Source organism: Periophthalmus magnuspinnatus, chromosome 9 (genome assembly GCF_009829125.3).
Source record: "Periophthalmus magnuspinnatus isolate fPerMag1 chromosome 9, fPerMag1.2.pri, whole genome shotgun sequence".
Lineage (NCBI taxonomy): Eukaryota > Metazoa > Chordata > Actinopteri > Gobiiformes > Gobiidae > Periophthalmus > Periophthalmus magnuspinnatus.
Window position 1 is genome coordinate 12,080,802 of NC_047134.1, and position 24,978 is coordinate 12,105,779.

General features: G+C 39.7%; 4 protein-coding genes across 4 annotated transcripts; all 4 read left to right on the forward strand.

Moving 5' to 3' along the window:
- LOC117376079 (uncharacterized) lies at positions 1-7,334 on the forward strand. Its single transcript, XM_033972482.1, has 12 exons — positions 1-256; positions 393-450; positions 539-686; positions 785-881; positions 959-1,215; positions 1,297-1,783; positions 5,654-5,935; positions 6,011-6,068; positions 6,159-6,306; positions 6,391-6,487; positions 6,565-6,821; positions 6,903-7,334. Exons 1-12 carry the CDS (start codon positions 1-3, stop codon positions 7,332-7,334), a joined length of 2,577 nt encoding a protein of 858 aa, XP_033828373.1.
- A 2,004-nt stretch (positions 7,335-9,338) lies between these two features.
- LOC117376080 (arrestin domain-containing protein 3-like) lies at positions 9,339-11,866 on the forward strand. The gene is made up of 6 exons (XM_033972483.2): positions 9,339-9,663; positions 9,800-9,857; positions 9,930-10,077; positions 10,160-10,256; positions 10,334-10,590; positions 10,672-11,866. Exons 1-6 carry the CDS (start codon positions 9,408-9,410, stop codon positions 11,221-11,223), a joined length of 1,368 nt encoding a protein of 455 aa, XP_033828374.1. The 5' UTR covers positions 9,339-9,407; the 3' UTR covers positions 11,224-11,866.
- Positions 11,867-14,775: 2,909 nt separating this feature from the next.
- On the forward strand, positions 14,776-17,370 carry LOC117376455 (arrestin domain-containing protein 3-like). Its single transcript, XM_033972944.2, has 6 exons — positions 14,776-15,100; positions 15,277-15,334; positions 15,458-15,602; positions 16,112-16,208; positions 16,322-16,578; positions 16,729-17,370. The coding sequence occupies exons 1-6, from the start codon at positions 14,845-14,847 to the stop codon at positions 17,173-17,175; spliced, it is 1,260 nt and encodes a 419-aa protein (XP_033828835.1). The 5' UTR covers positions 14,776-14,844; the 3' UTR covers positions 17,176-17,370.
- Positions 17,371-17,930: 560 nt separating this feature from the next.
- On the forward strand, positions 17,931-23,320 carry si:dkey-245n4.2 (uncharacterized). The gene is made up of 6 exons (XM_033972017.2): positions 17,931-18,066; positions 18,600-18,973; positions 19,270-19,408; positions 21,249-21,365; positions 21,680-21,770; positions 21,851-23,320. Exons 1-6 carry the CDS (start codon positions 18,015-18,017, stop codon positions 22,047-22,049), a joined length of 972 nt encoding a protein of 323 aa, XP_033827908.1. The 5' UTR covers positions 17,931-18,014; the 3' UTR covers positions 22,050-23,320.
- The last annotated feature ends 1,658 nt before the right edge of the window (positions 23,321-24,978 follow it).

Here is a 24,978-nt window from a genome sequence, read left to right on the forward strand (position 1 = left end):
ATGCCTACAGTGAAAAGATTAGAACTGACTTACGATGAGTTAAACGAGTATGGGACGTTTTCGGAGGGGGACACGATAACAGGGAAGGTTACTCTGGAACTAGAAAAAGAAACCAAGATCGAAAGCCTCTTCGTAAAACTTAAAGGCGACGTTAGAGTTAATTGGTCTGAAAAATATGGGGATAAATCCAGAAACTACAGCGCGCACACGAGACTGTTTAAACAGAAGCAGCTTCTCATCAGACAAGAGTCCAATGGTACGAGGGGAATAAGTACAAGAATCTGAGTGTTGGGTGGTCTAGTCTAATATTAGCTCTAACTACAAACATTCACTGTACCTGAAGCAGTGTTGAAAATAATTCATACTAAATAAACTGTTTATTACTTTTGCAGACACCAAACGTCCTGCAGGGATTCATATGTTCAAATTCAGCTTGAGTATACCACAAGGGTAAGTAAACAGGAAACAGGGTATCACATTTCTGTTTAAAGCATAAGTGTAGGCTGTAATCTTTATCTTTTTTGTTTTTGTTTTTTAGAAATATGCCCTCATCTTTTCGAGGTACTTATGGAAAAGTTGTTTACAAACTTGAGGCCAAGCTGTCGAGAAACTGGAGGATGGACAGTACAGATGAAAAGGAGCTTTGTTTTCGGTCAAAGGCATTTTCTAATATTGATCAAATGAATGTGAGTAATATCTCTCCATATGGTTACAATGAATACATATTAAACTGTCAATACTACTAAATTATTTATTACGACATCCAACTGTTTTTGTGCTCTAGTTGCCACAGGTCCGCTCAACAAATAAAGAAGTTGGTGTCTTCAGAAAAGGGACAGTGCAGATGGATGTTACAGTTGACAAGAGAGGTTATGTCCCAGGTAAGATATTGGTCTATAAGCTGTCGTAGTTGTCTTGAAGGTTTTATTAATCCCAGTAATATGTCCTTTCCTTCAAGGTGACTCTGTGTTGATAACTGCAAAAGTCAACAATTCCTCATCCAAAGATGCCACACCCAAATTCAGCTTCATTCAAGATGTGTTGTGCCGAGCAAGTGGAAATACTAAGCATGAAAAAAATGTAATTCACAGAGAAATTCGAGAGCGTGTTAAACCTCAAACTTCTAAGGAACTCAGATTTTCTTTCAAGATTCCTTCCAAAACACCACTGTCCATTCAGAACTGTAACATACTGTCTGTGGTTTACCGCATTAAGGTAAAACCACTAATATTGTCAACAGAATTTATCAGTATTGATGGAAAATTAGCATGTACTCATTAAGATTTTTATTTACAGGTATATCTGGATATCAGTTTTTCCTTTGATCCAGAGGTTGTGTTACCAGTGGATCTTTTCTGGATCAGTCCTCATTCTGCAGGTGGCGCGGTTGGAGGCCCGAGCGCCAGTGATTTCCCCGCTCCAGTATCTTTTGCTAGTCCTTATTCTCCAGCTGCAGGAGCATCTCTGTATCCAGAAACAGCTCAACACCCACACAGTCCTCCAGTGTACTCCGGAGCTCAGCCAGATGCATACGGATCTCCATTTTCCTCATCATCATCAGCCTCTGTTCTTTACCCTCCTCCTCCCGCTGGGCCAGCACACTCCCAGTTCACTTCAGCGCCACCGTCTTACGATACGCTGGAACCTCCTCCACCAAGTTACTCCTTAGCCCCACTTTCCTCTGGAGTAACTGTGCCTTCTGCCCCTGTGATGACTGAAAACTTCCTCTCCCGAACAGATGAGGAGCCTCCATCGTATGAAATCCTCTTCCCCTCATCCAATGGTTCAAATTCTCATCCAAAATAATCCAGTGTTCCCTTTGATCAAATTGTAAAGGTATTAACTGCTCTAGTTAGCTGATATAACAGTATTAATAGTGTGCATTTTTACATATAGCCTAACTCAGGGCAAGGCAAGGCAAGTTCATTTGTATAGCACAAGTCGTACATGAGGTAATTCAAAGTGTTTACAGAATAAGAAAGACATTAAAATCACATAAATAATCACAAATAATCATCATAAAATTACCATTAAAGGAGAAGAGTGCAGAATAAAAACCTTTCAGTCGTATGCACAGCTAAACAGAACCGTTTTGAGCCTGGATTTAAACATTGTCAAAGTAGAGGCCTGTCTTACATCTTCAGGAAGACTGTTCCAGGTTTTAGCTGCATAAAACTTAAATGCTGATTCCCCATGTTTAGTCCTGACTCTGGGCACCAGCAGGAGGCCGGTCCCTGAAGTCCTCACAGTGCGAGATGGTTCATATGGCACTAACATGTCAGAGATGTACTTTGGACCTAGGCCATGGAGAGAGTTATACACAAGCAGAGCTGCTTTAAAGTCTATTCTTTGAGCTACAGGAAGCCAGTGCAGAGACCTGAGCAGGGGTACCCAAACTTTTTGCAACGAGGGACAAATTTGGTGTGGTGAAAATGCGTGGGGGCCATTAATATTAAATGCAAATGAACTATTTAATTTTATTTTTTTTTTAACTTTTTATCACAAATGGCTTTCACCTTTCACAACCAAAATGAATGATACACAGATTATAAATATGAAAATGTGAACATTTAACCTGTGGTTTTGATAATCACAATAAAATAAATTCACTGAGATTTTAGAATGTATTCACCTCAGAAGTCTAAAAAGTTACTTGCTGCACTAATGTGAAGGGTCAAACTGAGATCTGGACTGTAGTAAAGGGTGAGAGTCAGTCAGTCTTGTCCTCGCATGTTTCTTGTTGAAGTTCATAACCAAAAATGTCTTCTCACATAAATATGTCGAACCAAACAAACTCAGCACTTACTTAGCAAAGGTTTGAATTACTTTAAACCTGTCTTTATCCAGTTGGTGATAAAAGTCAGCGAGAGCATGGCCTCTGTGCACAGCTCGGATTCTGCCATTTTCTGGTAAAATATAATATTGCTTGTATATTTGTATTTGTCGTAATGCTGGGTAATTTGGACCAAAAAGTGCAGTACTCGGGGAAATTTTACAGTGTATTTACAATATGTGAAATATCCTTCAAAAGTGGGGGTAGATCTGGCAGGGAGCAGGACGCTGGGTGTGGGCGGTGCGATGGGGCAGACGAGGCGGACAGAGCCGGGATGGGGAGCAGAGCGTGAGCCGGGGTCCGGGAATGGGGGGTGCTGAGATGGAGACGAGGCGAACTGAGCCAAGACAGGGAGCAAGGTGCGGAGCAGGGTCCAGAGACGTGAGATGCAGGGAACAAGACAAGGCAAGACAATATCAGGACAGGAACGAAGCCGGGAGCGCAGGAGCCGGGAGGAACCAGGGAACGGGATGTTGACACGCGGACGATCTGGCCCCAAGCAGGAGGTAGACACGCAGACGATCTGGCCCCGAGTGTCTGGTCCTGGCTCCTCATGGCAGGTGGTGGTGATTCCGCTGATGAGCTGCAGGTGCGCGCGGGTGGAGCCAGGAGCCCCGCCCAGCTCCGGCAGGTGAGGGAGGGAAGGAGCAGGACAGGAGGTAAAACAAGGACAGGAATAGTACAGATCGTGACAGTATTTTACACTGGTCAATAGTGCGACGGGCCACACATAATTATTTTTATTCCAGAGGCTAAGGCCAGTAGAAATTTGGGTATGCTCGTCCTAACTAATCAAATGGATTTAATAGGCTGGGTCCGTGTCTCATTACAATACTCTTAAAATGCTTATGGCACTCTTGCGTGATGATGTCATAATTTTTTTTATCACTTTCATCACCGTTCACGGGCATACATATTGATGTTTTGACAGACTTACAAAGTTGCTTTACTGCTTTGTAAAATGCTGTTTTCAAATTTGAAACTGCAGTGATGAGCATTCTCTCATTCACCTCTAGAGGTGATTTTCAGACATATGTTACCAAATTATGTTTACCATTATTGTTCTATGCAGTGTTTTTTGTGTCACAACTGTGATATCATACATTCTTACTTTTATCATACATTCTATGATGAAATGTGCTGTTTTACTCTGATATTCAGATTTGTCAGCCTGGTTTATGGTTAAGAACTCTATCATTTCTGGGCCTATCAACATGAAACAGACATGTGTGAAATCTACCCTGATATAAATATCTATAGCTTCAGGAAGTGGTGCTATTATTTTACTCCAAAGATGTGTTTGATTCTGTACGAAGTTGGAAGGTATGTCAAACAGAAAATTGTGGTTTGTGTGAAAGCCAAAAAGTAAAGCGCCCAACCAAAATCCAGTATATTTTGTTTTCATTTTTGGTTGGAAAAGATGTATGAGCTCTCTTCTGCATATTTATTCTGATTTCAGTGAATGCATGCACCCATACACACATACACACACACACATGCTGCATGTACACATACACACATACAGCAGATAAGATAAAATATGCCTTTATTAGTCCCACAGTGGGGAAATTTCAGTATTGCACCGCAGTTAAAGAACAGAAGGAAAATGGTACATGCAATAAAACAAGATAATAGATACATAGCTTAAAAATAGACTTAAAAAATAAACTCAAAATAGACTCTAATGTAACATCTCTGTAAAGCACACACACACACACACACACACACACACACACACACACACACACACACACATGCTGCACACACAGCACAGACACACACCTGCAGCAGGTTTAATGATCTTCCACAAAGTTTAAATTTTCCCATTAAAGGATCAATGGTAAAACCACCATTCTTTGAACACGTGCGCTTATTTATACACTTAGACACAAAATCTACAAATCATGTTCACTTATATTTGATGATTTAATTTTAACCATAGAATGTTATATTGTATTGTAAAATATTTTGTATAATACCGCATTACTTTTTGTTGTGATATGTGCCCAATGTGATAACTTCTGTTGAATTAATTATACAACTTGTAATTCCTCCAGGTACTACAGACACAAGTGGTTTCCTCTACTGATGAATTTATTAGCATCCATCCTGCACATGAATCCAAATAAATACACTCGTGAAAACTAAAACACGCCGATAAAACAATAATTAACTTAATAAAAAATAAATACATTTGACAATTACCTTTTGAAACTAAAACAGACAAAACAAACCTCATTGGCTGTATACCGAGAGGGATAAACTTAGATATCTTCTTTCTTCTTAAATATGTCTTTAAACTGCGACTTAATTATCTGCTTTTAATCATGCTACTTTTCTCATTTTGCTGAGATCGCTTCTTCTACGCGACTAGCGTTGCTTCGCGTGTACACAGACCTTAAACTGCGCTACTGCGCTCTCTAGTGACACTTCACAAAATTACACTTAAATAATATAAAACACATGGAAATTAAAATGTGGCAGTTACACAACTCAATCAGTACTGAGTATTAAGTATTTATGAAAGACAATTAAAAGAAAACTTACACAGCCCTGTACAGTGCAGATGATAACAGATGATAACACACCCTACTTTTATTATTAGATTAAGTTATTTGTCTGAATAACTTTGAATTATTTCATGTCTGTAACCTGGTAAGGCTCTTTCTTGTGTTTTTCTCTCTTGAGCTCAGGGGCCTTCTTAGTTGCTCTGTCGTTGTCCTGAGCGGACACTAGGGCGTGGTCTATCCGGTCAGAGGACCTGCTTCTGACTTCTTACGTTATCATGTTCTAGCAACAGCTGCACTTTTTGATCCTTAGTTTTCTTGTCTTCTGTTTTTAAAATGCCTTCAGTGAAAAGATTAGTACTGACTTACGATGAGTTAAACGAGTATGGGACGTTTTCGGAGGGGGACACTATAACAGGGAAGGTTACACTGGAACTAGAAAAAGAAACCAAGATCAAAAGCCTCTTCGTAAAAGTTAAAGGCGACGTTAGAGTTAATTGGTCTGAACCAGATGGAGATTCCCCAGGGGGCATCTACAGGGCGCACATGAGACTGTTTAAACAGAAGCAGTTTCTCATCCGCCAAGAGTCCAGTGGTACGAGGAGAATAAGTACAAGAAATATGTGTTGAAAATAATTCATACTTAATAAACTGTTTATTACTTTTGCAGGCACCAAACTTCCTGCAGGGATTCATATTTTCAAATTCAGCTTGAGTATACCACAAAGGTAAGTAAACAGGAAACAGGGTATCACATTTCTGTTTAAAGCAAAAGTGTAGGCTCTAATCTTTATCTTTTTTTTTTTTTTTTTTTTTAGAAATATGCCCTCATCCTTTCAAGGTACTTATGGAAAGGTTGTTTACAAACTTGAGGCCAAGCTGTCGAGAAGCTGGAGGATGGACAGTACAGATGAAAAGGAGCTTTGTTTTCGGTCAAAGGCATTTCCTCATATTGATCAAATGAATGTGAGTAATATGTTTTCATATATGGTTAAAATGCCAAGACTAGTAAATTATTTATTATGACATCCAACTCTTTTTGTGCCCTAGTTGCCACAGGTCGGCTCAACAAATAAAGAAGTTGGTGTCTTCAGTAAAGGGACAGTGCAGATGGATGTTACAGTTGACAAGAGAGGTTATGTCCCAGGTAAGATATTGGTCTATAAGCTGTCGTAGTTGTCTTAAAGGTTTTATTAATTCCAGTAATATGTCCTTTCCTTCAAGGTGACTCTGTGTTGATAACTGCAAAATTCAACAATTACTCATCCAAAGATGCCACACCCAAATTCAGCTTCATTCAAGATGTGTTGTACCGAGCAAGTGGAAATACTAAACATCATGAAAATGAAATTCACAAAGAAACTCGAGTGTCTGTTAAACCTCGAACTTCTAAGGAACTCAGATTTTTTTTCAAGATTCCTTCCAAAACACCACTGTCCATTCAGAACTGTAACATACTGTCCGTGGAGTACCGCATTAAGGTAAAACCACTAATATTGTCAACAGAATTTATCAGTTTTGATGAAAATTCAGCATGTACTCATTTAGATTTTTACTTACAGGTATATCTGGATATTAGTTTTTCCTCTAATCCAGAGGTTGTGTTACCAGTGGATATTTTCTGGATCAGTCCTCATTCTGCAGGTGGCGCAGTTGGAGGCACGAGCGCCAGTGACTTCCCCCCTCAGCTGCCAGATGCATACGGATCTCCATTTTCCTCGTCATCGTCAGCCTCTGTTCTTTACCCTCCTCCTCCAGCAGCACCACCACCTCCTCCCGGGCCAGCACACTCCCAATTCGCTTCAGCGCCACCAACTTACAATACGCTGGAACCTCCTCCACCAAGTTACCCCTTAGCCCCACTTTCCTCTGGAGTAACTGTGCCTTCTGCCCCTATGATGACTGAAAACTTCCTCTCCCGAACAGATGAGGAGGCTCCATCGTATGAAATCCTCTTCCCCTCATCCAATGGTTCAAATTCTGACCAAAAATAGTTCAGTGTTCCCTTTGATCAAATTGTAAAGGTATTAACTGCTCTAGTTAGCTGATATAACAGTATTAATAGTGTGTATTTTTACATATAGCCTAACTCAGGGGTGTCCAAACTTTTTGCAAAGAGGGACAAATTTGGTGTGGTGAAAATGCGTGAGGGCCATTAATATTAAATGCAAATGAACCATTTAATTTTTTTTTTTTTAACTTTTTATCACAAATGGCTTTCAGCTTTCACAACCGAAATGAATGATACGCAGATTATAAATATGAAAAAGTGAACATTTAACCTGTGGTTTTGATAATCACAATAAAATAAAATCACTGAGATTTTAGAATATATTCACCTCAGAAGTCTAACAAGTTACTTGCTGCACTAATGTGAAGGGTGAAACTGAGATCTGGACTGTAGTAAAGGGTGAGAGTCAGTTAGTCTTGTCCTCGCACGTTTCTTCTTAAAGTTCATAACCAAAAATGTCTTCTCACATAAATATGTCGAACCAAACAAACTTAGCTTTTACTTAGCAAAGGTTTGAATTACTTTAAACCTGTCTTTATCCAGTTGGTGATAAAAGTCAGCGAGAGCATGGCCTCTGTGCACGGCTCGGATTCTGCCATTTTCTGGTAAAATATAATATTGCTTGTACATTTGTATTTTACACTGGTCAACAGTGCGATGGGTCACACATAATTATTTTTATTCCAGAGGCTGTGGGCCAGTAGAAATTTGGGTATGCTCGTCCTAACTAATCAAATGGATTTAATAGGCTGGGTCCGTGTCTCATTACAATACTCTAAGATGCTTATGGCACTCTCACGTGATGATGTCATAATTTTTTTTTATCACTTTCATCGCCGTTCACGGGCATACATATTGATGTTTTGACAGACTTACAAAGCTGCTTTACTGCTTTGTAAAATGCTGTTTTCAAATTTGAAACTGCAGTGATGAGCATTCTCTCATTCACCTCTAGAGGTGATTTTCAGACATATGTTACCAAATTATGTTTACCATTATTGTTCTATGCAGTGTTTTTTGTGTCACAACTGTGATATCATACATTCTTACTTTTATCATACATTCTATGATGAAATGTGCTGTTTTACTCTGATATTCAGATTTGTCAGCCTGGTTTATGGTTAAGAACTCTATAATTTCTGGGCCTATCAACATGAAACAAACAGACACAAAGTGCGAAATCTACCCTGATATAAATATCTATAGCTTCAGGAAGTGGTGTGATTATTTTACCACAAAGATGTGTTTGATTCAGTATGAAGTTTGAAATTATGTCAAACAGAAAATTGTGGTTTGTGCGAAAGCCAAAAAGTAAAGCGCCCAACCAAAATCCAGTATATTTGTTTTCATTTTTGGTTGGGAAAGATGTATGAGCTCTCTTCTGCATATTTATTCTAATTTCAGTGTATGCATGCACCCATACACCCCCCCCACACACACACACACACACCCCTGCTGCATGCACACATACACACACATGGAGCACACACATGGTGCACACTCACACATACAGCAGATAAGATAAGATATGCCTTTATTAGTCCCACAGTGGGGAAATTTCAGTATTGCAACGCACAGTTAATTCAATTCAATTCATTTTATTTTTGTAACGCTCAAAATCACAACAACAGTTGTCTCGAAGGGCGTTCATGTTTTGGTTGATGGGGGAAACCGGAGTACCCGGAGGAAACCCATCCAGACACGGGGAGAAAAATGCGTAACTCCACACAGAAAGGCCTGGGTGACCCGGGGATCGAACCAAACCTTCTTGCTGTGAGGCATGAGTGTTGCCACTCAGCCACCGTGCTGCCTACAAACTTACACTTTCTTGTGTTTTTTCTCTCTTGAGCTCAGGGCCTTCATAGTTGCCCTGGCGCTGTACTCTGAGCGGACACTAGGGGGCAGCAGAGGACACTGTTCCGCACTGTGAGGGGCCAAAGGCGTGGTCTGTCCCGTCAGAGGACCAGCTCCTGCCGGGATCATGTTTGTGCTTTACATGCTCTAGCAACAGCTGCACGTTCTGTGATCCTTAGTTTTCTTGTTTTCTGTTTTTAAAATGCCTACAGTGAAAAAATTTATGCTAACTTACGATGAGTTAAACGAGTATGGGGCGTTTTCGGAGGGGGACACTATAACAGGGAAGGTTACACTGGAACTAGGAAAAGAAACCAAGATCGAAAGCCTCTTCGTAAAACTTAAAGGCGACGTTAGAGTTCATTGGTCTGAACAAGATGGAGAGGACTCCAGAAGCTACAGCGCGCACACGAGACTGTTTAAACAGAAGCAGCTTCTCATCAGCCAAGAGTCCAATGGTACGAGGAAACTAAGTGCAAGAATCTGAGTGTTGGGTGGTCTAGTCTAATATTAGCTCTAACTACAAACATTCACTGTACCTGAAGCAGTGTTGAAAATAATTCATACTTAATAAACTGTTTGTTACTTTTGCAGACACCAAACGTCCTGCAGGGATTCATATGTTCAAATTCAGCTTGAGTATACCACAAGGGTAAGTAAACAGGACACATTTCTGTTTAAAGCAAAAGTGTAGGCTGTAATCTTTATCTTTTTTGTTTTTTAGAAATATGCCCTCATCCTTTCAAGGTACTTATGGAAAGGTTGTTTACAAACTTGAGGCCAAGCTGTCGAGAAGCTGGAGGATGGACAGTACAGATGAAAAGGAGCTTTGTTTTCGGTCAAAGGCATTTCCTCATATTGATCAAATGAATGTGAGTAATATGTTTTCATATGGTTACAATGCCAAGACTAGTAAATTATTTATTACGACATCCAACTGTTTTTGTGCTCTAGTTGCCACAGGTCCGCTCAACAAATAAAGAAGTTGGTGTCTTCAGAAAAGGGACAGTGCAGATGGATGTTACAGTTGACAAGAGAGGTTATGTCCCAGGTAAGATATTGGTCTATAAGCTGTCGTAGTTGTCTTGAAGGTTTTATTAATCCCAGTAATATGTCCTTTCCTTCAAGGTGACTCTGTGTTGATAACTGCAAAAGTCAATAATTCCTCATCCAAAGATGCCACACCCAAATTCAGCTTCATTCAAGATGTGTTGTACCGAGCAAGTGGAAATACTAAGCATGAAAAAAATCTAATTCACAAAGAAGTCCAAGAGTGTGTTAAACCTCAAACTTCTAAGGAACTCAGGTTTTCATTCAAGATTCCTTCCAATACACCGCTGTCCATTGAGAACTGTGACATACTGTCTGTGGAGTACCGCATTAAGGTAAAACCACTAATATTGTCAACAGAATTTATTAGTTTTGATGAAAATTCAGCATGTACTCATTTAGATTTTTATTTACAGGCATATCTGGATATCAGTTTTTCCTCTAATCCAGAGGTTGTGTTTCCAGTGGATCTTTTCTGGATCAGTCCTCATTCTACAGGTGGCGCGGTTGGAGGCCCGAGTGCCAGTGACTTCCCCGCTCCAGTATCTTTTGCTAGTCCTTATTCTCCAGCTGCAGGAGCATCTCTGTATCCAGCAACATCTCAATACCCACACAGTCCTGCAGTGTACTCCGGAGCTCCAAGGACATATCCTGGAAGTTACCACAACCCTGTTCCTCAGCAGCCAGATGCATACGGATCTCCATTTTCCTCGTCATCATCAGCCTCTGTTCTTTACCCTCCTCCTCCCGCTGGGCCAGCACACTCCCAATTCGCTTCAGCGCCACCAACTTACAATACGCTGGAACCTCCTCCACCAAGTTACCCCTTAGCCCCACTTTCCTCTGGAGTAACTGTGCCTTCTGCCCCTGTGATGACTGAAAACTTCCTCTCCCAAACAGATGAGGAGCCTCCATCGTATGAAATCCTCTTCCCCTCATCCAATGGTTCAAATTCTCACCCAAAATAGTTAAAGGTTCCCTTTGATCAAATTGTAAAGGTATTAACTGCTCTAGCTAATACAACAGTAATAATAGTTTGCATTTTTACATATAGCCTAACTAATCAAATGGATTTAATAGGCTGGGTCCGTGTTTCATTTCAATACTCTAAGATGCTTATGGCACTCTTATGTGATGATGTCATAATTTTGGCTACTTCCGGGTGCACTTTCATCGCCTTTCACTGGTATCATATTGGTGTTTTCATATTTGAAACTGCAGTGATGAGCATTCTCTCATTCACCTCTAGAGATGATTTTCAGACATATGTTACCAAATTATATTTACCATTATTTTTCTATGCAGTGTTTTTTTTGTGTCACAACTATAGTATCAAATTGAACTGGAGGGCAGGTCAGAATTCTACGGTGAAATGTGCTGTGTAACTCTGATATTCAGATTTGTCAGCCTGGTTTATGGTTAAGAACTCTATAATTTCTGGGCCTATCAACATGAAACAAACAGACACAAAGTGCAAAATCTACCCTGACATAAATATCTATAGCTTCAGGAAGGGGTGCTATTATTCAACTCCAAAGATGTGTTGGACAAACCTTCCAACTTCACACAGAATCAAACAGAAAATTGTGCCAAAAAGTAAAGCGCTTAACCAAAATACAGAATATTTTGTTTTCATTTTTGGATGGGAAAGATGTATGAGCTCTCTTCTGAAGCTAACATGTTGCATTTCTCAGCTTGCTCCACTCTTGTGATGTTTTGACCAATCAGCTTTAGCCTATTCATCATGATGTTCCACCTTTTCCTGATCATTTTCTGCAAGAGTCTTTTCTGATTATTAACGTGTGCAACTTAGAGTACTACAGATATCAATAGGGTGTTAGCCAGGTTAGATGTGTCTGAAAAAGGTACCTAATTTAACGACACGTACCTCGCGTACCTCACGGGAGCATCAAGTAGACTACAGTCTATGGTACAAACAAAGCTTAATGCATAAAATTGGGTAGTTTTGTGGACTCAATCTCTGACAAATAATAAAAAGCTCAACATTATAAATTAGGATTGTTTTGCAAAAACAGTGAATCTCCCATAGAGTATTTGCACTACATCTGAAAATATTTAATAATCAAATCTTAGTACATGAATGTAGCCTCTGCCATGTTTTTTGGAATGTTTTTTTCTTTTAGTTTGTTCTGTTTTTTCAGATGTTTTCCTTCCAGTTGAACTTAAATGTATGTTGTTCACATCTTGTACCTATGCCTTAATTCTAACTTGAACCCCACAGCGAGGCCCTAAACATAAAAATGTGCGGACAAAAAGGCTCTAAACTTAACCAAAACCTCATGAGATCATCCTGACCTTTACCATAACTGTGCCACAGGCCTTTAACCATATCAGAGCTGTGTGAACATGGGGCAGAGGGAAGAGCTCACCCCCGTATGCTACTGCCCTGTGCATGATGTGCTTCACTCTTTAGATGTATAATATTGTGTATTTTTTACATGTAGTTCAACTAAGCAAATGCACTATATATATATATATATATATATATATATATATATATAGAGAGAGAGAGAGAGAGAGAGAGAGATTATTGTGTACATATTGTCAGGACTACAAGTCGCACCTTTTTTCATAGTTTGTCACACTGTGAGGACAATCTAGGCTTGTTTACTAGTATATACTGCTCCTATACCATTGAAAAAAAAAAAAAAATCAACATTACAGTAATTTAAAAGACACCAGAGAAAGACTAAACTTTTGTTCATGCCTCCTAAAAGAAAACTAGTCTGTTGACAGTTGAGTTGGTGAAGTTGTTTAGAAGCAACACAGAGGATGAAGAATTCAAGGATTTAGTGATTTGGAGTGAGATCCAGAGTAAACTTGTTAGCATGTTTTTTATGCTTTAATTATCTGATTAACTGTTAATATTATGTCAGGGTTGTCCAAACTATGGCCTGGGGGCCAAATGCGGCCCCCAGACCAAATTTTATTGGCCCTCAGGCCCTCAGGCCTTCAGTTTAACTGGCCTAATTCTTCATAATCAGTACTTTTTATAGCAAATTCCAGTAATCCTCCCAATATAACCTAAATAACAACACATTGCATTGTCATACAGAGCTAATATTACTATTTCAAGCCTTATTTAAAGTAAGAATTATCCACTGTATTGATCACTGGCCTGTGGCCCTCCGTGTCAAATATTTTTCAAGATATGGCCCTCAGTGAAAATAGTTTGGACACTCCTGTCTTACATTAACACCAGTTCCAGTTCTTCTCCAGCTCTGCTTTGAGCCCCTGGTATTTCTGGTTTCTTGTGTTCCCATCACTTGGTACTCTCTCTCTATCTCCCTCTCTCTCTCTCTCTCTCTCTCTCTCTCTCCTCTCTTTCTCCTCTCTCTCTCTCTCTCCCTCTCTCTCTCCTCTCTCTCGCTCTCTCTCACTCTCTCTCCCCCCTCCTCTCTCTCTCTCCTTCCTCTCTCTCTCCTCTCTTTCTCCTCTCTCTCTCTCCTCTCTCTCACTCTCTCCTCTCTCTCTCTCTCTCCTCTCTCTCGCTCTCTCTCTCCTCTCTCTCCTCTCTCCCTCTCTCCTCTCTCTGACTCTGTCTCTCCTCTCTCTCTCTCCTCTCTCCCTCTCTCCCTCTCTGTCCTCTCTCTCTCTCTCCCCCCTCTCGCTCTCTCCCTCTCTCCTCTCTCTCTCTCTCTCTGTCTACAACATTTAATCATTAGTTTATAATCTGTCACTGACATGTGTCAATGCCAGGAGTTCTTTTACCCTGTATTTCCTGCATTTTGGTGCATTTTACCAGGTTGTCCAGGTGACTGAAGACTCCCCCCAAAGGAGGTGCATGGCCCCCAGGACACTTTTTAATTATTTTTTTTAATTACCTTAGTTGAAGTTTAGCCCAGATAAGCAAATATAACTTTACCAACACCAGCCAAATGCAATGAGAATACAAACAGAAGGGGTCTATTTTTCAATAGCTTCTAACTAAGGAGACCTAGGGCCCTCACACAGAGTTATTATAGTGGCCCTAGTTCTCAGGTATCACTAGGACTTTCATAACTTGGTTTGGGGATCCTGGGTCACCTGCCTCAGAAGATATTGGAAAAAATCACTGATTTTCAAGTGGGAAATAAATCATGAAACGTTCACAAAGGGTTAATTCAGGAAAGCAGAAGGTACGTCACACCTGAGCAACAGGACGACTACAGTGACTACTACAGTAACTACTACAGTGACTACTACAGTAACTACTACAGTAACTACTACAGTGACTACTACAGTAACTACTACAGTGACTACTACAGTAACTACTACAGTAACTACTACAGTGACTACTACAGTAACTACTACAGTGACTACTACAGTGACTACTACAGTAACTACTACAGTGACTACTACAGTGACTACTGGAGTTTGTAGGTCACCTGACCTGGAAGTTATTGAAAAAATTGATTAAAAAGATACAATAACATAGAATAAAATATGAAATGGGTCCGTGTTCCTGCTGCGTGTGGATCGGTGGATCCGCCCCACGGTCTGCACCTGCCTGTGGGGCGGATCCGGACATCACCTCCCGAGGGGCTTTTTCTTGTTTATCATCTCGGTTTGCGCGTTATCGATGCGTAATGTCTCCAATCAAGGATTTCAAATTGAAGTATGAAGCTCTTAATAAGCAAAATTTTTTCGTCGCGGGAGATACAGTCAAAGGCACGCTGACTTTCACTTTAACAGAAGAAATGAAAGTCAAATATCTGTACGTGAAAGCTAAAGGAGACGCAAACGTGCACTGGAGTGAAGGACAGGGGGAGCACAGACACTCACACACTAAACATGAGAGGTTTTACAAAGCCAAAGAGCTTCTGATCCCTGAAAATGCAGATGGTAAGTAAACCTCGACTAAAGAAAATAAGACTGAATGTGTGTACTGGCAAATGTGTGTACTGGCAAATGATTCTGACTATACTGACATGTTATCCTGCATCCATTGTACAATAAAATGTTTAATATAAAACTGAATACTTGATATGATGTAAGATTCTCTCTGGGTTTAATTGCAGAAATTGTTCTTCCAAAGGGAGACCATTGCTATCAGTTCAAGCTTAAAATACCAGAGGGGTAAGAAGCAGACTTTTGAAGAACATACACACTTGTACTTTTACTGTTTGTATCGCTATAACATGCTATAGGGAATCTATCCTATATCTATCCTAAATGACACCAGATAAATTTGTCTTCCAGAAACATCCCACCATCCTTCAAGGGTTTTCATGGCAAAATTGTCCATGTGCTTCAGGCAAAGCTGAAAAGGAGCTCCATTCACCCATCTACTTCAAAGAAAAAGGAGCTGTATTTTATGGCTAGATCTGTTTTACCTTCTGACCAGGTAATAGCCCTGTGTGAACTCTAGTTTTGATACATATGCCATAAGTAACTGAATACCACTGTAATACCACATCGTCTGTAGTAAGAGATTTACTAAACCCTTCTTCCTCTTTTCTAATACCAGCTTTACACGGTATATTTCATCAGTTGTTGTTCTAAGTGTAAGTGTTTAGCAGCGTATCCAGGGAGTCGGTAGTCTACTTATGATCACACTAATTGTCCTGACTAAACCAAATCAAAATGATGCAAAGCCTGTTTGTAGTATATAGTTATATAGTTATACGTTTATAGTTGAAACATTAAGAAATTCCAGAAGTGATCTTGTTCTCCATAAGAATGAACCCTGTTACATCAGATTATGTTACAAAGTAAACACTAAAATCAGGCAAAACTGGTTTGGTATTCAGCCTTGTATGCAAAGTATGTGTGTATTTTACCAGAATACAAACAGTAGCATGTTCTCTGATTGTCTTTCAATGTAAATATGTATGTTTTTATGTCATTCACTAGTCTCCCCAGACTGGTTCGGTCGATAAAAAGGTGGGAACATTCTCCAAAGGTCAAGTTCATTTGAGTGCCACTGTGAACAAACGGGTTTTCGCACCAGGTACATACTTTGTCCCACTCATATTTGGACTCTCATTTTCCGGCTAACCGTGGCATGACTGTCTGTCCATTTGTTCAAATATATATTCTGATTTCAGTGAATTTTGTTCACAGGGGAAAATATACATGTTACTGCCAAAGTCAAGAACAAATCTTCCAAGAAAATGCGGATCAAGTATAGCATAGATCAAAAAACATTGTACCGAGCATACCACCATGCAAAGATTTATAATGAAACTGTGTGCAAAATTGCTGGAGAGAACATTGAACCCGACTCTGAGGGTGAGTTCTCCTGCTCCATCCCAGTCCCTGTAGATAGCAAGCTCAGCATCCTCAACTGTGAGATCATCACTGTGGAGTTCTATATGAAGGTATGAAGTGTTATTTATAATCTGCAAAATATACACTCTATGCTACAGCTATGGTTTACACAGTAATGCATGTTGTGGTTGTAATTTACTGTGTCTTTTTTGTCCCAATTTCACTTATTTTACTCTATCTCTTTGTTTTTGTTATTGCAGACATATTTGGACATCAGTTTTGGCATTGACCCTGAAGTGTCGCTCCCACTGATCATTGCTGCTCCAGATCCCATTGGTCAACATGGCTCCAAAAATGTCTCCGGGGCAGTATCTGGTCCGAGCTCCAGTGATTTTCCTCCACCTTTCTCTGGTCCTTATCCTCCGGGTCCACCAAACGCATATGCATACCCTCCACCAGGTCCTAATCAATACCCACAAATTCCTCCTGGGGGCTACTACAATCCTGTACCGGGCTACAGCAATCAAATGCCCCCGCAGCCCGTTGCATATGGGTATCCAGCAGCGCCTGCAGTGCCTTATCCAGGGCAGCCTCCACTCAGTACAATGAATGCTCAGTTTCCACAAAACCAAGCACCTCCATCTTATATGTCTCTCTATCCACCTTCACAAAGCGGAACAGATATGGACAAAAAGACACAGCTTTAAGCGCTCATTATCAAATAAATAATGTAGCAATACAAAAATGGATGCAAAACGTAGTCAGACTCACCTGTAAAGTCTACTTCAGCTGATTACTTTTACCTATCTGAGTTGTATAAAACCTCATCACTTAATATGCACAAAATCCTTGTCATCTTTAATTGTAATCTTTAAAGTTCTTAAATAAACATTTTAGCCAACACGAGTCACATTCTTTGGTGTGCATCATTATACAGGAAAAACATCATGTGACCAGTTGGCTGTAAAAGCTGTCCCATATCTCACAGTACAGGGTAGGGACCCCCATTCAAGTTTGTAGAGTGAACAGGTCTTTTAACAGATTTATGATCTTCACATCTAATTAGCAGTCCATGCAGTTTTCAACACAGTGGCTCTAACGGCCTTCCTTGCATTCCTAGAATACATTTTGGGCTTTGTTATTTCAGTCTATCATCGTCTCACCTATGTAATTAGTCTATTTTCATTGCACAGTGGGCCACAGCTTAAATTAAAATATAACTACAACAACACTATCTACAATGGAGCAGAATCCAGCAGTCAGGAATCAGCCCTACAATGTGTGTGACAGCAAGGAAATAAGGGATTTAATTCATACAAAGGCCCTATTCACAGTGTGATTATGATTTAATAGTGTTCGGATTAGCCCATATCTCCTGAATGGTCTAAAAAACGACAGGTTTGTGAAAATATCCATGTTTATTTCCCACTTGTTGCTCGTGAGTGATGTGGGATCCGGGGAAACTGTAGCCACGCCCACAGACACTTGCCACTGTCGCCACAAAGATGCAACAACAAGACTCTGCAAAGTTTGTCCTGTGCGCGCCATGGCGAGGACGCAGCTCCATGCACGTTTGGTCCTTCTCATCGTTTGCATCGGTAAGTTATGAGTAATGAGGTACTTTCTGGGAGATCATCTAAAGAAAAGCGTTTAGTCGCGTAAAAGAGACAGGATAACACACGTTTCGTCGCGCTTTAGCAGAAACCCAGTGCATATGTGGATATCTACGCGTCATAGCTTGTAGTATGCAGTGTGTAGTAGATGTAGTAGTAGTAGTAGTAGTAGTAAGCACCTAGACACCTATTTTAAGGCCATATAATCTGGAAAATGTCTAATAAGTGTTAGCGTACAGTCATACAGTCATTAGCAGCCTTACTCAATGCCAATTATGACTGTATTGGTTTACAACTTGTCCAAATGTTGCACAAAAGCCTGCAGGTTTAGTGTAGTGTACTGCAGCGCTTTCTTTGTAAATAAGTTCCTGTAAGCCTATGTCTGTTAGAGTTACCATGGAGTTCCCCACTTATTCTGCCCGCTGCATTGAGGAACAAAGCCAAACAAACTCCATTTTACCTTTTCCTTTATATTGCTAAATGAATTGGACTTTTAAATGTGGATTTTTTCCCCCTAGGTGCATCCTTGAGTGTTAGGATCAAGAACAAGCTGCTGGGGAAGTGTCTCCAGGGAGAGTCTGATGGGAGAGTGTCACTTGGGGACTGCAGTGTGCATGAATCCTCCCAACTGTGGCGCTGGTTTCAGGAGAACCATGCTCTGCAGAACCAGCAAACAGCTCTGTGTCTAACTGCACCCACCGAGCAGTACGAAGGTGTCCAGCTTCAGCCCTGTGTCTTCAGTGAGCTGTCTGGAGAATATGAAGAGGACGTGATGAGCAGACAGTCATGGTCCTGCTCCAAAAAAGGCCACCTCACTTTGAGTGGGAAAGGGCTGCATCTCAGTGCCATTCAGCAATCATCTTTGGTTTTTGTTTCCAGGGAACACAAGCAAGTGAGCAAAACTCTATGATGCAATTTAAAAATAAGACATATTTCATAATAATAGCAGCATATAACTGTTTGGAAATCTTTATTTAACATATAAATTAGGTGTATAGGTGGGCTGGACTCACTTGATGTAAACATAAACCATGGCATTTATAACCTCTTGTATAAAAGCCCTTATTTGTAGTTAATACTGGATACATACATAAGTGATACAAAGAAGAATAAAATACACACATGGATGAGGTCAGGCTCTTACATGTGTTAATGAAAAACCACACTGGGTCATTCTGTTGCATGCAGGGTAGCAGGTGGAGAGCTGTTGATAACCAGACCTTGTGTGATGAAAGAGGGAGCATGCATCACCGGGAGCAACATATTCAGTATCCTGGAAAACCAGTGGAACCTGGCATATCCGCTGTGGATGGGCGAACCCCGTTATGTAAGAAATATCACATTTCCATTACAGCATGTGCTATAAAGCTTTAGATTGTGTTTTATATACCAGCACAGCTATTGATTGTTACGTTTCATTTAGAAAACCATACACAACTATATTTTGAAATCACAAACAGAACATATTCAGCAGTGTGATTTGATACTTTAGCCTTGGCAAAAGATGAATGTTTAAATTTATCAACTGGACAAATCCTAAAAAAAACTTTAACTCCCCTCTCAAACCATTGCTTTTCTCTGGCTAAGATCTGTAACTCACTATCTTCAAAGGAGGGGTTAGTGCCTTTGAGATGGAGATCTACAGCAGACTGGGGTCCAGAGGAGCTCTCTCGACGGTGTTGGTACATTCTCTTATGAAGTGGCTATCTAGTTTCTCCAATGTAACGCTCACTGCACTCTTGACTACACTGAATGGAGTAGACCACATTACTTTGTTTGTGGCTCAGGGATTTGTCCTTAGGGTGGACCAGTTTTTGTCTAAAAGTGTTTGTAGGTTTCAAAAAGACAGGAATCTCAAACTGTCTGAAAATCCTCTGAAGTTTTTCAGACAGACCCACTGTGTAAGGAATAATTACACCTTTCCTTCTAGGTTCAGATTCCCTGTTGTCCTGTTTTTTTTAATCTCTCTTAGATCTGTTGAGAGGGCTTTCTCCACATGTTGTTCCTCCTTCACTTTCCCCTCTGTGTTTGTGGGCACCATTTGAGCTCTGTGTTGTAGGATTACTCCGAGTTTGTGCTGCAGTGGATGGTATGAATCAAACAGCAAGTATTGGTCAGTGTATGTGGACTTTCTGAAGACTTCTACCTTCAGACACTGGTCCTCTCCTATAGTTACTGCACAATCTAAGAAGGCCAGTTTGTTCCCCTTGGCCTTTTTCTGTGTGAACTTGATGTTTGGATCCATGGCATTAATATGTGCAGTAAAGGGTTCCAGAGCTTGAATTTTTGCGTGCTGTTTGATTCACACCATCCACTGCAGCACAAACTCGGAGTAATCCTACAACACAGAGCTCAAATGGTGCCCACAAACACAGAGGGGAAAGTGAAGGAGGAGGAACATGTGGAGAAAGCTCTTTTGGCTTGTGGGTATCCAAAATGGGCCTTCAATAGATATAAGAGAGCTAAAAAACAGGACAACAGGAAACGACTTCAGAGGATTTTCAGACAGTTTGAGAGTCCTGTCTTTTTCAAACCTACAAACACTTTAAGACAAATACTGGTCCCCCCTGAGGACAAAACCCTGAGCCACAAACAAAGTAATGTGGTCTACTCCATTCAGTGTAGTCAAGAGTGCAGTGAGCGTTACATTGGAGAAACTAGATAGCCACTTCATTGGAGAATGAACCAACAACATTGAGAGAGCTCCTCTGGACCCCAGTCTGCTGTACATCTCCATTTCAAAGACGCTAACCACTGCTTTGAAGATAGTGAGGTACAGATCTTAGCCAGAGAAAAGAAATTGTTTAAGAGAGGAGTTAAAGAAGCTATATTTGTTAGGAAAGAGAACCCTTCCTTCAACAGGAATGAGGGCCTTAGACATCATCACTCCCCCATCTATAACTCCATCCTCAGACCTAGACCAAGACAACAATAGCAGGATCGTTAAAGGTTGAATAGGGTAGTTTAGTCCCTCCCTTCAGATAGATATAAGGCAGTGTCCACCAGCAGCCTTTTTCTATGAATCAGACCTGGACAAGTGAGGGGTTACATAGACACTTTAGCCTTGGTTAAATTTGCTTAAACATTTATGCCATTAATGTTTTATATTTTTTGAATTTTAATTACTAGTATAAAGTAATATGACATTTGCCTGTTGTTTTTAACAGATGAAGGTTTAAAAGACTTTGAGACCACAGAGACGTACCCCGTCAATAATGTGTCTCTTCCATCAGTAAACACTAAATCTGCTGACCCCACCATGATATTCTTTAATATGGACTATGGTAAGTAAAACAAAACAGGCCACATTAACTAATAACATGAAATATATTTTTGACAGTTTTGACATCTCACTCATCAATATATCATTTTAGAAATACAACCTAAACCATAAAAATTATTACTTTATATTTCCTTCTTGGTTTAGTGTGTCTATATAGCACAACTGAACTGGTGGTGCAGTGGGTCTTGTAGGAGTGATAGTTCACCATTAGGTGGAGCTGTATGTATTTGTGTTGCATTTGCAAGACAGGGCATGTTTATTGAGGGTAATTTGTAATGCTTTTTTTTTTTTTTTCTTTTATATACTATTGCTCAGGTATGGGCTGGAAGATAACCATGCTTGTATTAAGCAGCTTGGCTTTGGTTTTGGGAACTATTATCCTGGTCCTTAATGTGTATTCTAACAGGTAAGTACTTGGGAAGAAAATCCAAAAATATGACTAAACAGTGTATAGATCTAACAGTTGCTTTTAATATTGTCCATCAGAAGGAAAAAGGTGGTGTGTGTTTTGAAGTCATATTCACCAAGGCAGGAAATGAGTGTCCCTGGTTCCCCGATGACTGGTGAAAGAGCACCCCTGACTGAACACGCCATGCGCCTCCCACAGTCCACCCCAACTCTGCAGAGAGGAGAGATCCTGATTGAATGGAAGGATGGCACAGTGACTCCTCTGTATGAGGCATAAGATCCAGCACAGGTGGTATGTGACATGGAGTGTAAAAAAGGCGCTTTTTTATAGAGTTATTAACATTAAACTACGGAAGCACTTATAGTTGTATTATTAAAGTACTTAAAACCATAAAAATGTAACAATACGTCATTTTAGTTGAGTTTTCGTCCTGTAAACTGACTAAGAACTTCGGAAATGTGTTCTATTCTCTTGTGACAGACTTGCCTGGCACTGGCAATATTGATTGTAGTAGTTCATTTTAGTAGTAGTGGAATATTTAGTTTATTTTACAGTATTTGGTAGTTTAAAAATGTAGATTGTAATGTTTGATTCTTATTATGTTGTAACAAGTCATATCTTTGTACATTTTTGTAATACTAGGATGCTTTTGCTACTACACTACACTACACACATTTATTTTTTTATTTTTGTACTTCATCATCATCATCATCATTAACCATAACAGTGTGGTAGGATTATAGTGAAGCTGCAGGTTGTAGGAATGCTTAATCACATACATGTTAAAGGTGGTGATGGAGGTTTAGCCCATAGCACGGAAACTTGCCAGCAGGAACCTGTTTACGGCAGCAAAACAGAGTGCGTTTTACTGTTTTTTGGGAGAGGCTGCCGTTGCCTAATGTCTAATTTGAGCCTTCAATTTGTAACATAGGTGAGCGACAAGAAAAATATAAACACTTCTCTAAACAACATAACATAATGTGCTGTGTGTACAAATGTGTACGTGTTGTAGTTGTCCATTCTGTGTGTGTCTTTTAGAAGGATCGATATTGTTGTGTTTTTACTGCTGGAAGCATTTACACTAATGAGAGGGCACAAAGTTTAATGAACAGCACTCTGGACTGTGAAAACTGCCACACGCTCCCTGGCTAACCACAGACACACTTTACAGGAAAACTACAGAATCTATTGCTTTATTTTCATGTTATATTTGCCTTTAGCCACGACATTAAATATTGTATAAAGCACTTACATATACAGCATGTACATTTTGTTGTGATCGCTAAAGTTTAGATTGAGCAAATAAAGTTGAAATCCCCTCATTATCCTCCCAAATTCCATCCCACTGTACAATAAACATTTTAAAGGAAAGCGGGGCCTTTTAACCCCTTCAATCCTCCTTTTCTGCATTCTGTAACAATAAAAAGCTTAGACATTGATTTTACTGTTTTCATGTTCAAATACTTACATAATGTCTTGTGCGTGTCATTACAAGTGAGATGGGAGGGTTATACCTCTTTCAATAAAATGGGTGTGTGTTGTTGTAGTCTGACTCAGGAGTCTTCTTACGCAGATGATCATTCTGGTTTAACATTCTGTGGACTGTGGGAAGTTATAATTGAAATTGAAGCATTACTGTCTCACACTGCTTGATACAGCCAGAGTTAAATAATTTTCTCTTGTGCCTCCTTTAATGCGACTGTTACTTTTTGATTTATAAAGCTATTTTTCACAGAGGAGGAGATATAAAAAATGTTGGACGTGGATTATGACACATCACCAAAATGAATTACGACTATAATCCTGGCAATAAACTAACTACGGCAGATGCTGTTTCAAATATTACAGGGACAACTAGTTCCTCTGGCTTTGACCTAGAATAACAGTAGGTTAGGTTTGGGAGTAAATACCTGGAAGCTCGAATAAGAAATTCTTTTTCTAAAATTGTTGTCTAAAAACTTGGATACAACTGAAGAACAGAATAGCTTCAAAAACAACAAACAGATGTGGTCTGAATGCGCTGAATCTGAGCCTTTTTCAGTATTTTCTTCTCACAAAAGGATATTGTGTTGGATATTATTGCTTTGTTATCATAAGTCTTCAGGAAATTAATATATGTCATTGCAGTGTCCCATGTGATAAAACCATGGCTGTATACATTTGTGTGCACGTGCATGTCTTAGGCATTTAAAGAATGCTGATTTATATTTGCTTTGAATAAGACATTTTTTCTAAAGTTATTAGTTTAGCCAGGATCACTTGTATTTGTATTTGGTTTGAATTCAAAGTCTATGAGTAAACGGGACACCTATCACACATGGCCAGCACATGGTACCAGCCTTTCCCTCAGGTGCTTCATGCAAAGAACGAACCACATTATAAAACTGCAGCATCTGGATCCAACATTTTATTGAATTTATTTATTATTTTAAATCAAATTAATTCTGGAAGTAATTGTATACATGCAGTTTTGTAGTGTATACCCTATTTTAAAATATTCTAACACCATAAATATACACAGTTCAAGAATTCCAGCCGTTATGTACATACACCTGTTATGTGTTCCTGCGCTCGTGTTACATCATGATGAAATATATCCAGGGCAGATGTTTTGCCTAAACACTGGCGTGAGCAATCTGGCTTCAGGGGGTTTAATGGGGATTTGATAGCAAATCTCACCTGCAGCAAATGCGAAAGGGAATGTAGATGGTATGTGAGCTGTTTTATAGTTCTATTTTGCTGCTAAAGAACCAGCTTTTCCACACAGATGTTTGAGTTATAATCAACGAAAAAGAAAAGTCACAAGGCCTGCTTTAACAAGTTTTTTCTCCTATTTTATATTAAAGAATAATTATCTCTTTTTGGCAATATGTGTGCACGAATAAGTAGGATGAGCTTGTTTGCACTGAAAGGTTACTACATTGTACCTCACCAGAAGATCTAGGATAACAGTTCAAACTGCTGAAAGATTTCTTACAGAGAAATCTAATCTAATCACTAAATTCCAGAAGGAGATAGAAAACACATGTACATATTTTGAGGCTGGCATTGGCTTGGTAGAAAAATATATTGACTGCTTGTGTTTGGCCATAAAAATTATACAATTTGCGTACTTTACATTGCATAGCCCCAAATAATTTTAATAGCTGTGTGTGATATTTGGTGAGATATAAACTCTTTGTGACCTTTTTCAGATGTAAAACAC